This window comes from Temnothorax curvispinosus, unplaced genomic scaffold, assembly GCF_003070985.1.
Source record: "Temnothorax curvispinosus isolate PA1 unplaced genomic scaffold, ASM307098v1 QBEX01013138.1, whole genome shotgun sequence".
Classification (NCBI taxonomy): Eukaryota; Metazoa; Arthropoda; class Insecta; order Hymenoptera; family Formicidae; genus Temnothorax; species Temnothorax curvispinosus.
In genome coordinates, this window is record NW_020222918.1 from 880,758 (window position 1) to 893,489 (window position 12,732).

Sequence of the window (12,732 nt, forward strand, 5' to 3'; positions counted from 1 at the left end):
GGCAGCGTCGTTCACGGCGCAAGCCGGCCGGCTTAATGTTGTTTTAATTAAGTAGGCGGTTAGCCGAAAAAAATGTCGAGTCGGTACTTTCGGTCTCGTCGACTTCCACTCGGTGCGCCCGGCTACCTTCTCACTCACTCTCTCTCTCTCTCTCTTTCTTTCTCTCTTTTCCCCTCTTCCTCTCTCTCTATTTCGAGAGGTGCCGCGTAACTCAAGTCGCATATGTTCCTCGTATGTTCAGACGCGATGGACGATTTCGCTTGACTAATCGCCGTCTTTTTAACCCCCTCTACGACGCGGAGGAAAAGGAAGACGTCGTATAAAATGTTCTCGTGTTTATCCACGACAAGTTTGGATCAGCCGTCGAGCACGACATCGATGTTTGAAGAGACCGCTCTAAATGCCAAAAATAAAATGTCGCCCTATTTAAGATTACCGAAAGCACAAATTCGTCTATCTGATAACGAATTATGGAAACTTTTCGACACTTTGTCTATTACTTGAGAACAGAGGATCTCGGTATCCTTTTATTTAATTTTAGAATTATGACCTTTCAAAACGTTATCCCATTTTTTGAACTTTCGAGATTTGACATATGTTCGATTAAAAATCTTAATCTACTGTCGAGATAATATCAAGAGACGGTAGTGTCTCGCGCCAAGTACACGCGGAGCGAGACCGACCGTGATTTAAGAAACGCGAACAAATAATGTTAATTTCATAAATGGTTTCTTTACTGCTGAGCGAGTTTACCATTTCTTTTTCCAATATACTATGGATATTATTTTAAGGACATTTTTATATAGCTTCTTTTACATCAAGTTTAATTTTTAGAAATTAAAACCAAATTATTTACGAAAAATGTAAACATAGAAACTAATAATACTTGTTGAAACAAAGAAAGCTCGGTTCTAGAGATACTGCATATATCATAAACATAAGACGAATAATTATAATGCTATTTAAACACAAATTCAATTACTTCCGAGAAAACATAATTTGATTCTAGGATACAAAAGCGTATCGCGGAAGAGACGGTGTTAAGATTAAGACGAAACCGATTTCCTGATGATGCAGACTATTAGCGGGGTTAATGAGCGATGTTAAATCGTGACCGGCTACTTTCGCCGCGGAAACGTGTTTATATATAACACACACACACACACGCCTAGATATATTATTAACCGACACCGTCGCGTATTTTTTAACGCGCGTAATGCATAGATTGATTTGCCTACATTTTCAAGCAGGTATAATTCATAGGTGATGTAACAACGCGATCCGTAAGTCTTATTAATGACGTAGTGAGGAAAGAGCATATCGATCGGTCCCATCAGATTCCATTTAACTGCCAATTACCATTAATGATAACATATTAATGAAATAGAGCGCAAAATAATTTAACAAATTCTCACGGCTCTCCAGTTTTCGTACGAATTCGTGAAAGAGAAGCTGAAGAATGGTCGGAGTGCCATGGCTGCATCATACACAGCCGCTTCAGCAGACCGTAAAATTGGCGTGTAAAAATGTATAAATATGGTACGCCGGCCGGTACACAAAAGCGCACGTATTATCATCGGACTTAACCTAGTGTTCGACTGAAACACTTCTTCTTTGCAAGCACGAAGTTAACGAAACCCTTTGTATCGAAAAAGAGGATTCACCCCTCTGAATTGCGATCTCGCCCGGCATTATCGCAAATTATACACGCCGAGTTATTTAAAGGAATCCGAGACAGAGGAACGCGGGATAAAGTTCTAATTACGATTTCCCCAAATTGCTAATGAGTGGTAATACAAAATGGTCCGCGGTCGAAGAATATGCGACTCATGCAGCACGTAATGCCGTTTTGAAATCACCGTGATGAATAGAAGCAAGTTGAGGCGTTCCATGAACTAACAATCTCTTGATATCTAAAAGAATGCGCTAATTTAATTTAAAAAATTAGGAAGTTACTTTTTAGGGAGTTTTTTCATTTTTACTTCATTTATTCGATTCTTGTCTGCCTTTTGAGATCTCAATTATTGCTGCGAAAGTTCGTATAGTAAAGTTCATAACGGTTGCGTGGAAGAAAAAAAATCTCGGATTTTATTTGTTTATTCGATCATATCAGTTGTACAATTAATAATTCAGAATTTCGTAGTTTCTTCAATGTCTTTTCGCGTGTCGCGAAGTTCACGCCGAGAGGCAGAGCAATCTCGCTGGATCGTCGCCGAGGCAGGCGGTTAAACTCAGGAAGGAATCTCCGCTACGATTTTGCGGTAATAGCCGTCGAAACAGGACAACGGAGCTCTGCATTTCTGCCGGACAATTATAAATCGCATCTCATCACCTTTCCTCGCCTCTGTTTCGCCGGGACTTTTATCGGGCAGGTAATCGCGCCGGCTCTCATCCGTGACCGCTTTAATCACATTTTAACTGTGCCGAGAAGCGTCCGTGATTACTATGTACACGTCCGAGGAGCCACGAGTTACGCTCGAAGTTCGATATGCATTTTGCTCGCACACGCTGTCGAATAACGCGCATCGCGCAGAAGAGTGATTTACCGTTGCTTCGTTACTGTATGATTTTCACATTTTACGTATTGTCAGCTTGTATAAGAATAATAGTGCACAGTGCACAAACATCAGTAGGCTTGTTCTAATTGACAGAGTAAAAATGAAGGAAGAAAATAATTTCCTCCCTCCTCCCAAATTGTTTATATAAAGAAGTAAATTGCTTGTCAAATCTTTTAACACTCAGAATTCATACTCCTTTGAATCGATAAAATTATAAGATGCAGAATTAATAAATAGACGTGATGCTTACTAGAAACCAATAATACAAATATATTTAATCTAATTAAATATATTTATCGTAATACCGTAATGTAATATATAATATATTTATCGTAAATATTGTAATTACTTAAATATTTTTAATGTAATTAATGTAATTAAATATATTTAAGTAATTACGATACGAATATAATATTTTATATTTATTATAAAGCAGTGCTGATTTTTGCATGGTATTGTCATCGTCAAGTGCAAATTAATTATTGAGACAATGTCGCCATCGTGCGCAGAATCCAAGAAGCGAATTAACTACGTAAAATTAACAATCGATAAGATGATTCTTAATGTAACTCCTTTACGTAAAAGAGGGCATTAACAAAATTTTGAATAATAATTGTAGAATTTTAATTTTAATTTGCTCTACATTATTATATTATTAATGACAGCGTCAACTGTTGTTGCCACTGTTGATAATATGGATAATATCGCGAGTGTTATCTACCTTATCGTAACCCGGAAAGAAAGTTGGTTGCTCGACGGATAATAATTCGACGAAAATGAAGACAACAAAATCGAAGATGAGGAAGAGAAAATTGTCTGTAATTATATCTTCCGTCTTAATTACGAGTTAATAGAACACGTACATTTTTGCGGTGATGCAATTAGGAGGGAAGTTATGTTCTCGCTCAGGGAATAACATGCCATTTACAGAAAGGAGTAATAAAGAGAAGTAACAGAGATGAGGGAATTAAAGGAATAACTGCAATTTTGGGGAAATGACAGGATGACACGTGTACTCGTGATTATCGAGAGGTACCGCAATTAGAAAAAGACACGAGATATCTTCGCAACATTATATTTATTCGAATTCCATTCCGGTGACACGTTGGATCCATTCTGCAAACGCCGCCACTCTGGTGTACACTCCGGGTCTGCCGCTCGGACAGTTTGCGTCTCCGTAGCTAACGATACCGATTTGCAGCGGTCGATCGTCCCTCATTACAAAAAGAGGACCCCCACTGTCGCCCTAAAGCACACCACATTACAACAAGTAACGTTGCGCATTAAGAATATTCTAAATCTTATTCGTTTGCGCTGAAGAACTACGAAGAACTCTAACGTGCGCAGATTTGAATAAATATAAATCCAAATCTTCTTTTTTTTTAACGTAAAATTAAATTCGGAACTTTACCTGGCACGCGTTTTTCCCGTGTCCCGGTTCCGTGCATATATTTCTGTAGTCCACTCTCCAGTATGAGACACACTTGCGTTTCGAAATTAACGGCATTAGGGCGTACTTGAGTCTTTTGGTGCCTCTGGGACTGAAACCATCGCGGCCCCATCCAACCACGTAGGCCATCGTGTCGGCCATGACTTTACCCTCCTTCGGGCCGGCCAGATATATCGGTTGAATTTTTTCTAAAATTAAAATATTGTCAAAAGACAAAAAATTAAAAGTTCATGATTGTTATTTAAGAGTAACAAGGAAAAAGTGGGTTTTAAGAATCAAACACGGTTGTTTGTGCGTGAGTTAACGTTATACATAAAACATTTAATTAACATTTAATTTAATTAACATTTAATACAAGTTATAAATCGTACGTTTCGGCTCTACTTTGAGCCATCTTCAGCGACGCGGTGATAAATAAATAATCTTACGCTCTTCGACAAGCGTTAGGTGAATATCTTAAGATTGAGATTATTTAATTTAACATTTATTAAAATAAGATTCCTTTTACGTGTTCCAGAGTTCTTCATCAAGGAGCGCAAAGATTAACGCGTTCTTCGTCACGACGAATTTTTCTCACCTGAGAAGGGAATATCTTGCGGCATGTGCAACAATCCGATGTCGTTCTTGCTGAAGAAATAGCTGGGATGGACGTAAGCCCGCGTTGTCATCATCGAGACTCCGGGTCCCCGGTTCACGTTGTAACCGATCCCGGTCTTGTCGACGATTCCGAATACCACGAAGAACCTTTGCGGGAACTTGGCGATGCAGTGACCCGCGGTCAGCACCCATCTCTCCGAAATGATGGTACCGCCGCACTGAGCAACTCTTCTACCATCGATCAATCGATGCACCACGGCCATGAACGGAAATTGACCTTCATTCGCGTAACTCCCACCGGCTATCCTCTCCATTTGCTTGGCTTTTTGACGATAAAAAGATATTCATAGAGAGAAAACAGTGGACTCTTTTTCGAAAAGAAGATATAAATGAAAATAAAAATGTATGCTGATGCATAAGTATAAAAATGCATAAGAAATTTAGTTCTTTGAAATTCAGACGTAACATATAATAGCATTATAAAAAATTACATAATAGATTATTCGCTGATTAAAATAAATGTACAAATTCTCGAAATTCTGTCTTATTATATTGCATTATTATATTACTGTGATTCTAATAGGAGAATAAAAATATCATTTTTTACTACGAAATTCTTCAATTATCGTGGACGTGTTTGTATATAATACTCACTGCTCGACACGGAGAGCTGATTATTGATCGTGATGATACCATTATTAAAATCAATAACGATCCTTTTGTTGTTGAAGCTTTGAGGCTGCGGTTGAACATTTCTACGCGATGTCAAAACAAGGAAAACGACGAAAGCCTTCGCACTCCACGAATCCATAGCGGACTAACGAAAAATTTCGCGTCTCGCCGCTATTTATGATTTAGTGATCAGTCAAGTATAACACAGACCGGAGAAACTGTTTGCACGAGGTGGAAAATATGCGTTAGCCCTAACGCTGTTTCATTTCTGCGATCGTCGATCGTAAAAAAATAATCGATTATTCTCACCGATTCCCAGCAAGTATGCAATGCTTTTACGTCTCTTTTTGCCGAACTTAGCAGCGACGCATTACGGATATAGATAAAATATCATTTAAATATTTTTGGATGTTATCAAAGTTCCATTCCGATGACAATATAATATTAGCGCATTTAATATTTTCGAAATATTTTTTTAAGATTTGTGAGGCTCAGACGATTAATGAATCAATCAACAATCAAGAATATAAGAGGAATAGAACCACAACTGGGTATTACTATTGAAACACTGTATTTCCAATAAAATTTTTTGAGGTGTTTTAAATGAAATTTGTACACGAGCTACGAGGAAATTGGGGAAACATTTCCTTGTCGAATATATTTATTAAAATCCATTATATAAAAGGCGAGTTTAGTTAAACCTTTCTTCTGCCGCGCTCATTCAGTGACAAATTATATGTCATTATATACGATAATCATCGTCCTGATTGCGAAATGCCCGGCGAGTTAGCGCGTCGCCCGGAGAGAGAAGGCGTTTCTATTAATCTCAACCGTTGCATCGAATTGATTGGCAATCATTCTATTGCGCTGACATTTCCGTGATTTCCAGTCGAGCGGCCGTTGCACTCTGATTGAAACGCGCTCAAAGCCGCGTAATGACTCGGGAGTATATTTTTTGCTGCACGCGCGCGGACAACCCGCGCGACGTAACGCGTGTGCGTGATGCGTAATGCTATGATTCATCGTTTATCGTCCATCCCCGAGATCCTTTATCCTACTGAAGCTGAGCTCTCCAGACCGGACGTACGTCTTCGCCGCCGTTCAATTTCGCGTGCACGACCGATCAATTGTACTGATCCTTCTTTCCCCCCCGCCTGTAAACGACGTATATTGCGCAACGCCAAACGTCAGTTATTGTCGCTTTCTTCGCGGTGTTCGAAGTTGACCTAAATAAAACTGAGTAAAAAATGTAAATGAATCTTTTTGCGGATCACTTTCCAGTTTGGTACACCTATTAGCATAACGATTCCATTATATTTATAAACGAGCGGGAAGTAATTTACTCGAGTAACTTCCGCGGAACTTTGTTCCGAGTTCCGACTCGGAACTTCCGACGGCATTTCGAAGAAGTTGCGCAATGTAACTTTACTTAAAACACAATTACAGCGAGAAACATTTCAATAATCAGTATACTTGCGCTAAAGTACTAAAAATTGATTGATCTAACATCTCTCTGTGGTAGTACCTTTCGAAACTCCAATTCTATCTTGCCGAGTGTGTTCAGTGCGATTTTGCCATTAATTCTGATGAATTCATGTTTATTTTTGTGCAGTGACGTTACCATTACGATAGTGAAGTCTTGAAAACAACAGTGATCTAATCTACCTTTTTAAGAGTTAGAAAAAAAGAGTACGATCCTGAAAAAAGTCAATTTGAATATAACTTCTTAATTTTAATAATATATCATAACTTCTTAGTTTCAAAATTATTTATTTATATGTTTTTACTTATTAAAAACATTTGCTTAACTTCGAAGATTAGCCATTATTGCATATATAATAGTCAATCAAAGCAATAGTTAATTGAACAGTTAATGGTTATTTAATATTAATTAAATTAATTTATAATTGATCTCTGTGTCTTCTGTAATCAGTTTAGAAAGGCACAAATAATTATTTTAAAATATAATAGCGATTATATTCGGCGATTATGAAACGATTCCAAATTTTTCAACTTTTCTCTCTTGTTGTCATCGCACAATGCATTTTAATTTATTGCACTACAGGCTTGATTATCGATGCTCGGTCACGTCAATGTTCTTCAGTTATCCCGCGGATCTAATTAATATTAGATTTTATACTTACGATACTATAAAACTTTACCCTCCTAAAAGCCATTAGTTTGAAACTGAAGACACGAAATTTAATTAATCGCGGGATATGGTAATTTTTGAAAGTCTATTGAAATAGAAACAACGGAGGCAGGGGGATAGAAAGGAGAAAGTATGGGCTGTACCATCGGAGAAAGTGGGTTCTCAAAAGAGGCCACTCTGTAAAAGAAAAAGATGAAGAACGTCAAAGTTGAAGAGCGATGAAAGTTAACTTGAAAATAAGGAGTCGGAATTTCGTAAAACTGACGTCAATATGCCATTTATATGATATAAAGTAGAAAATATTGTTTATTTTTACTAAAAAGACGAAGTAAAAAATTGCGAATCTAAATTAACGAGCGATGCTGCACTGTCGGAGTTTCTTCATAGGCACAGTTCCGATTCCGAAGTTTCACGAACAACGGAGCGTAGTAGCTTATAAAGGGTGATATTGTAGCCTTCTCTGATGGGGATGGGAAAATTCATACATAAAGAATGTTCTCGTTTTGTTTTCCATTTATATCGTTCAAACGAAATCGGAGCAGTACCGGCCAACGTTGCGAATTAAATCTCTCCGAACGGATTCTTGTACGCGTGCGTAACACGTCAGTGAATACGTGATCGCTTTTAGCAGACTCTAAGACGTTGCGCAGAATATTCCTCTCGCGGGCCTCGTGGCTTATATAAATTATCAATAAATAACCAACTTTTTGTATTAATAATATGCAACATATATTAAATATTATAAATTAATAAAACCACGTTACATACATTATTACGTGATATACATGTAAGAAAGTGTATCAACTCCATAAAAACTAAACAATAAATTTCACAAAAGGTGACCTACACCCCTTTTCTCGCGAAATATCTGACAATAGCGTCTGCTAGCACTTGCGCTGCTACGCACGCGCGACATTTGTCGCACCAATTTCGCACCATCACTCCTTCGCATCTGTTGGCAGACCTGGTGATCGGAGCATTCGGAGTTCGGAGTTTCGGAGCAAGGGACGAGGAGGAGAGGAGAGATCGACGAGCGAGCGGATCACGTCCGCACTCTCCGCACTTTCCGCAGTGCGCGTCGTGCTGCATCGGTGATCGGCTGCGGGTTGGAGTAGCGAGTAGCGGAGTGACGTTACACGCACACATAGACACACAAAATAGGCGAATGCTGGCGGCGGACCGGTAGTGGACGATATCGTGACTGTCGTTGTCATCGTTGAGAGTGCGCCCCAGCAGCCTGGCCTAGCTCGCTCCCGACGGAGATGATCGTCGCCCACGTTAATCGCGACGGAGCGTGCGTGACGACGTGCCGGACGCCCGACGTCGTCGCGACGGGGATGTGAAGCGAGAGGGTCGCGCTCGCGAGAGCGCCGCGCGGCATCGTCGCCGTCGTCGCCGCCGTCGTCGTCGTCGTCGTCGTCGTCGACGACCAGCCGTCCGCGACGACCTGGCCGACCACTTCGCAGGGGGGGCAGACAAAAAGCGCGCGCGCGTGTTGTTGGTCGAACGCGGTTTATACGCGCAACTCACATCCGCGGGAGGCGGCGCGAGTCCGTGGGGGAGCGCGATGGCGGACTTCGACGCGATCTACGAGGAGGAGGAGGAGCACGAGCAGCACCTGGAGGAGCGCTACGTCGCGATGGTGCCGGACCCGATCGTGATCCGCGGGGCTGGCAACATGACGGTGTAAGTCTCCCCTTCGGGAAGGAAGCGTCGCTCCCCGAGTTTCTTTGTTCACTTTGTTGTCTGGCGGAGCGGGGTGAGGCGAGAGGGGGGTAGAACTCGCGCTTCCACAAAGAAGAGAGGCAAACAAAGCCACCTGATCTCGACTTACATTTCGGCCGGGTTTTTCTCGTCGTTTCGACGACACCAGCGCGGCAACGATTTCTTTTTTCCCCCCTTCGACGAAGAAATGCATATTCCATCTGTGGATTCTTGTATAATGAAAATTGTCGCTCACCTTGGGGGTCGAGCAAATATTTTCACTCCACTTTATTGAAAAGATTTTCAATGACAAGTTCCATAGTTGTTGAAACACGTGGGAAAAATAATGTCGCTAATGTGTGTGTGATTTTACTTTCAGATTCGGTCTGAGTAACCGTTTTGAGTCAGAGTTTCCCAACGGCCTCATGTCCCGCGTGGCTCCAGAAGAATTCAAGGCAACTGTAATGAGAGTGAACAGTGTATTGAAAAAGACTTTGCCCGTTAACGTTAAATGGTTATTCTGCGGTTGTGTATGCTGTTGCTGTACCCTAGGATGCTCTCTGTGGCCTGTCATTTGCCTGAGCAAGAGGGTGCGTATACAACTGAAAGAAGATCCAGCTTATGGAAAATTTTATGCTCTGCGAAACGCAAATTATTCATTTATACATTTCGCTAGCTTTAATTAGATTTTAATATATGTACAAAGCATTAACGTGCATTATCTGTCTTTCCAGACTCAGCATTCGTTAAACAAATTGTTAGAATGGGAGAATAGTAGGCTCTACCACAAACTTGGTTTACACTGGAGATTGGCGAAGCAGAGATGCGACAGCTCCTCCATGATGGAATACGTAAGGCACTACGAAATTATTAGAATTTTGGAAAAATCTACACACATATATAATTTTTGCGACACTGATTGTTTCCCTTTTTTTGGCATTGCAGGTTCTCTTGATTGAATTTATTCCAAAGATTCCAATCTATAGGCCCGACTAAAGCAATGCGGAGTTGTGCAATTAGTATAAATCTTGTGCAAATAATCAGTGCAACGTGCAAGAAATACAGAGAAGATAAAAGTGCCGCTACGGTGATATAGGTACTTTCTGGTACTTATGTAATACATATTTTTTTTTTAAATATCGCGGGTAGGAATGCACAGTACAATAATTCAACGTGTAACGGAGTATACATCACGTCTTCAGATTAATTTAAACGGAAGAAACTATTACATATATAAAAAATCAGATTGTTCCATCGAAGATATTTATATCCGTTTGGACTAAATGCAATTATAGGCGTCATTTTGTATATATTTTTAAATGTTTTGCGCTGGAAACTACTCGACAGCTTTATTTATCGGTTTATTCAGTCGTTGCAAAAAATAATCTCATCTATTTTTTTTTTTACCGAGTTCCTCGTAACGTTTTGGTAATACTTTACTCGTCAACTAGAATTTAAGCTTTCAGGTAAGAAATTAATCTGATTCAGTACAACGAACGTATTAAAGTACGGATGATGACGTCAAAATGAGTCGCGCTAATCAATCTGTCTAATCGTTGCATAACGCAACACACGCGCGTTGCTCATGTTGTGTACATACGTACGTGTACATACATAGAAACTTATTTTAACTGTAGGTTAATTTCTTACCACGGTGATATTAGAAAGTATGATATGTAAAGCGCAGCTTTACCGTCTACAAATTTGACAAGATATTTTACCACGAATGAATCATCCGAGATGAAGAAGCGCGCGCTGTCACGCGCGATTAAGGTATCAACATAGATTTTAGAAGAGATGTAGATAGCAATCGCTGATAAATACTAAATATACCGACGAGACGAAAATTTGATTTGCGAAACGCACCCGCGGTCTGTAATAGGGCAAACAGTACACAGCTGTAGAATAGCATCAGCGCGCAATTATCGGGCACAGAAGGACCATAGGAAATATTGTAGAAGACTGAACGAGCTCGTTGATTCTTGTTTCTTGATGAAAAGGTCAGCGTTATCAGTTTTTTTACGCATACACCGCATAATCTTGTGTTCGCCTGACCTTAGAAGAATGATTAAAGCGCATGAACACATTTCTGTCACATATCCGTTTTCTCTTTTAAGCTAATGTTTAAACTAGTCTTAAGAAGAATGGTGAAATTGTTCATTAATAAATTATAATTTTGTGGATAATAATACATTTTAATTTACTTAAGTGGCACTGCTATCATAGTACTGTTTACTCTATTCTTGTTAATAATATACTGTTTCTCATATAACTCATATATACAGGGATAGAATATCGAAATATCAGAACGTCTCCCATGTAAAGGAATTTTGTTGCGTAGGCACTATTTTGCATTACAGTTTAACGTTCCGCACAGATATTTCTCTACTAACAACTCGTCCAACGTGTGATAATGCGGCTGTTATCAGCCCCGCATTGCTTTCGCACTAATGGACACCAAATCGAACAAATTCACTCATCACCAGGCGCCCGCAAAAAAAAAACCCAAAATGGTTATAGGAAAGTACGCAAAAGCATGTGAAAATACTGTAAGTGTTTCTGTTGCTGTTCAGTGGCTGTGATCGAGAACAAAAGACTAGCTTTGAATTTGAATGTGTATCGCAAGCAGCTACACATAACGCCCGTGCTTTATCTTATGCGGTTCTACACGTTAAAGCCTTTTATATAGAATACCAGATTTACTCTGTTTTCTCTAATATTTGTACTTATTCCATAGAGTAATTAAGTCAAAGTAACAAGCGTTGCATTAGAGGCGTCTGTGTCACATAGATTAATACGAATGCTGTATTGCCATATCTGATTTTTCAATCATAAATACTATAGGTATAATCCATTTTATCACTAATATCTTGAAAAATGAAGCAAACAGAGCTATTTATATAGATTCTCATTTCACTTGATGGGATATATAGTGGAACGATTATACTCTCGATGATCTGTTGAATAGTTGATAATATGTCGAATAATAAGAGAGCGTCATAAGCGATCATCACATTGTCATATTTTCGGACACGTGTGTACGAACGAATTGTTATACGATTATTATTCTTCCAATAACTGTATAGCAGGCAGAAGTGTCAATATTTCTGTATGTAATGTCCTTTTAATCGATCCATTGAACAAATATTGAAGTATACATATATATTGAAACAGAGATATACTGTGTAATGGAACCGTGCTTTCTAAACCGGCTATCGCGATCCTCTTGGTAGCGTATAATAAAATTAAGGCTGTGTTGAATCGGTCAAAGTAAGGGACGCAGAATATGGTTCTAAACTATGCTTAAAAAAATTAATTCTTGCATATTTCTAGGAATGAAGGACTTACTTAACATGCCGACGAATAGAGGCAGATTTTATTCCGTTTTCCTCGCGTTTTCTCAAATGCTAAATACGGTCTAATTGTCCTCTCTGGAAACTACATACATCACGTATCGGAAAAAACGCATGTAATGTTAACCACGCTCAGTTCGCAGGTAATGCAATTACACATATACTTAGTTCGTTAATTTATTAATATTTTAATATACAGTTAAGGTGATCCTAAAGCCGTGATCCTAGCCGGTTTTTTTTCAGTTT

At 39.3% G+C, this 12,732-nt stretch overlaps 2 protein-coding genes across 2 annotated transcripts; one reads left to right on the top strand and one right to left on the bottom strand.

Annotated features, from left to right (window-relative positions):
* Positions 1-3,636: 3,636 nt before the first annotated feature.
* Positions 3,637-5,581, bottom strand: LOC112463328 (chymotrypsin-2-like). The gene is made up of 4 exons (XM_025029681.1): positions 5,260-5,581; positions 4,586-4,927; positions 3,970-4,196; positions 3,637-3,804 (listed from the first exon to the last, which is right to left on the bottom strand). The coding sequence occupies exons 1-4, from the start codon at positions 5,414-5,416 to the stop codon at positions 3,637-3,639; spliced, it is 894 nt and encodes a 297-aa protein (XP_024885449.1). The 5' UTR covers positions 5,417-5,581.
* Positions 5,582-8,397: 2,816 nt separating this feature from the next.
* Positions 8,398-12,144, top strand: LOC112463299 (cysteine-rich hydrophobic domain-containing protein 2). The gene is made up of 4 exons (XM_025029627.1): positions 8,398-9,115; positions 9,513-9,723; positions 9,868-9,984; positions 10,079-12,144. Exons 1-4 carry the CDS (start codon positions 8,997-8,999, stop codon positions 10,127-10,129), a joined length of 498 nt encoding a protein of 165 aa, XP_024885395.1. The 5' UTR covers positions 8,398-8,996; the 3' UTR covers positions 10,130-12,144.
* The last annotated feature ends 588 nt before the right edge of the window (positions 12,145-12,732 follow it).

Bases quoted from the DNA above. Each gene is read 5' to 3' on its own strand.
- LOC112463328 (XM_025029681.1), bottom strand. From the start codon at position 5,416: ATGGATTCGTGGAGTGCGAAGGCTTTCGTCGTTTTCCTTGTTTTGACA. The intron at 4,928-5,259 runs GTGAGTATTATA...ATCGTCAAAAAG, and splicing joins TCAGCTCTCCGTGTCGAGCA to CCAAGCAAATGGAGAGGATA. The intron at 3,805-3,969 runs GTAAAGTTCCGA...GGTGTGCTTTAG, and splicing joins ACGGGAAAAACGCGTGCCAG to GGCGACAGTGGGGGTCCTCT.
- LOC112463299 (XM_025029627.1), top strand. From the start codon at position 8,997: ATGGCGGACTTCGACGCGATCTACGAGGAGGAGGAGGAGCACGAGCAG. The intron at 9,724-9,867 runs GTGCGTATACAA...CTGTCTTTCCAG, and splicing joins TCATTTGCCTGAGCAAGAGG to ACTCAGCATTCGTTAAACAA. The intron at 9,985-10,078 runs GTAAGGCACTAC...TTGGCATTGCAG, and splicing joins GCTCCTCCATGATGGAATAC to GTTCTCTTGATTGAATTTAT.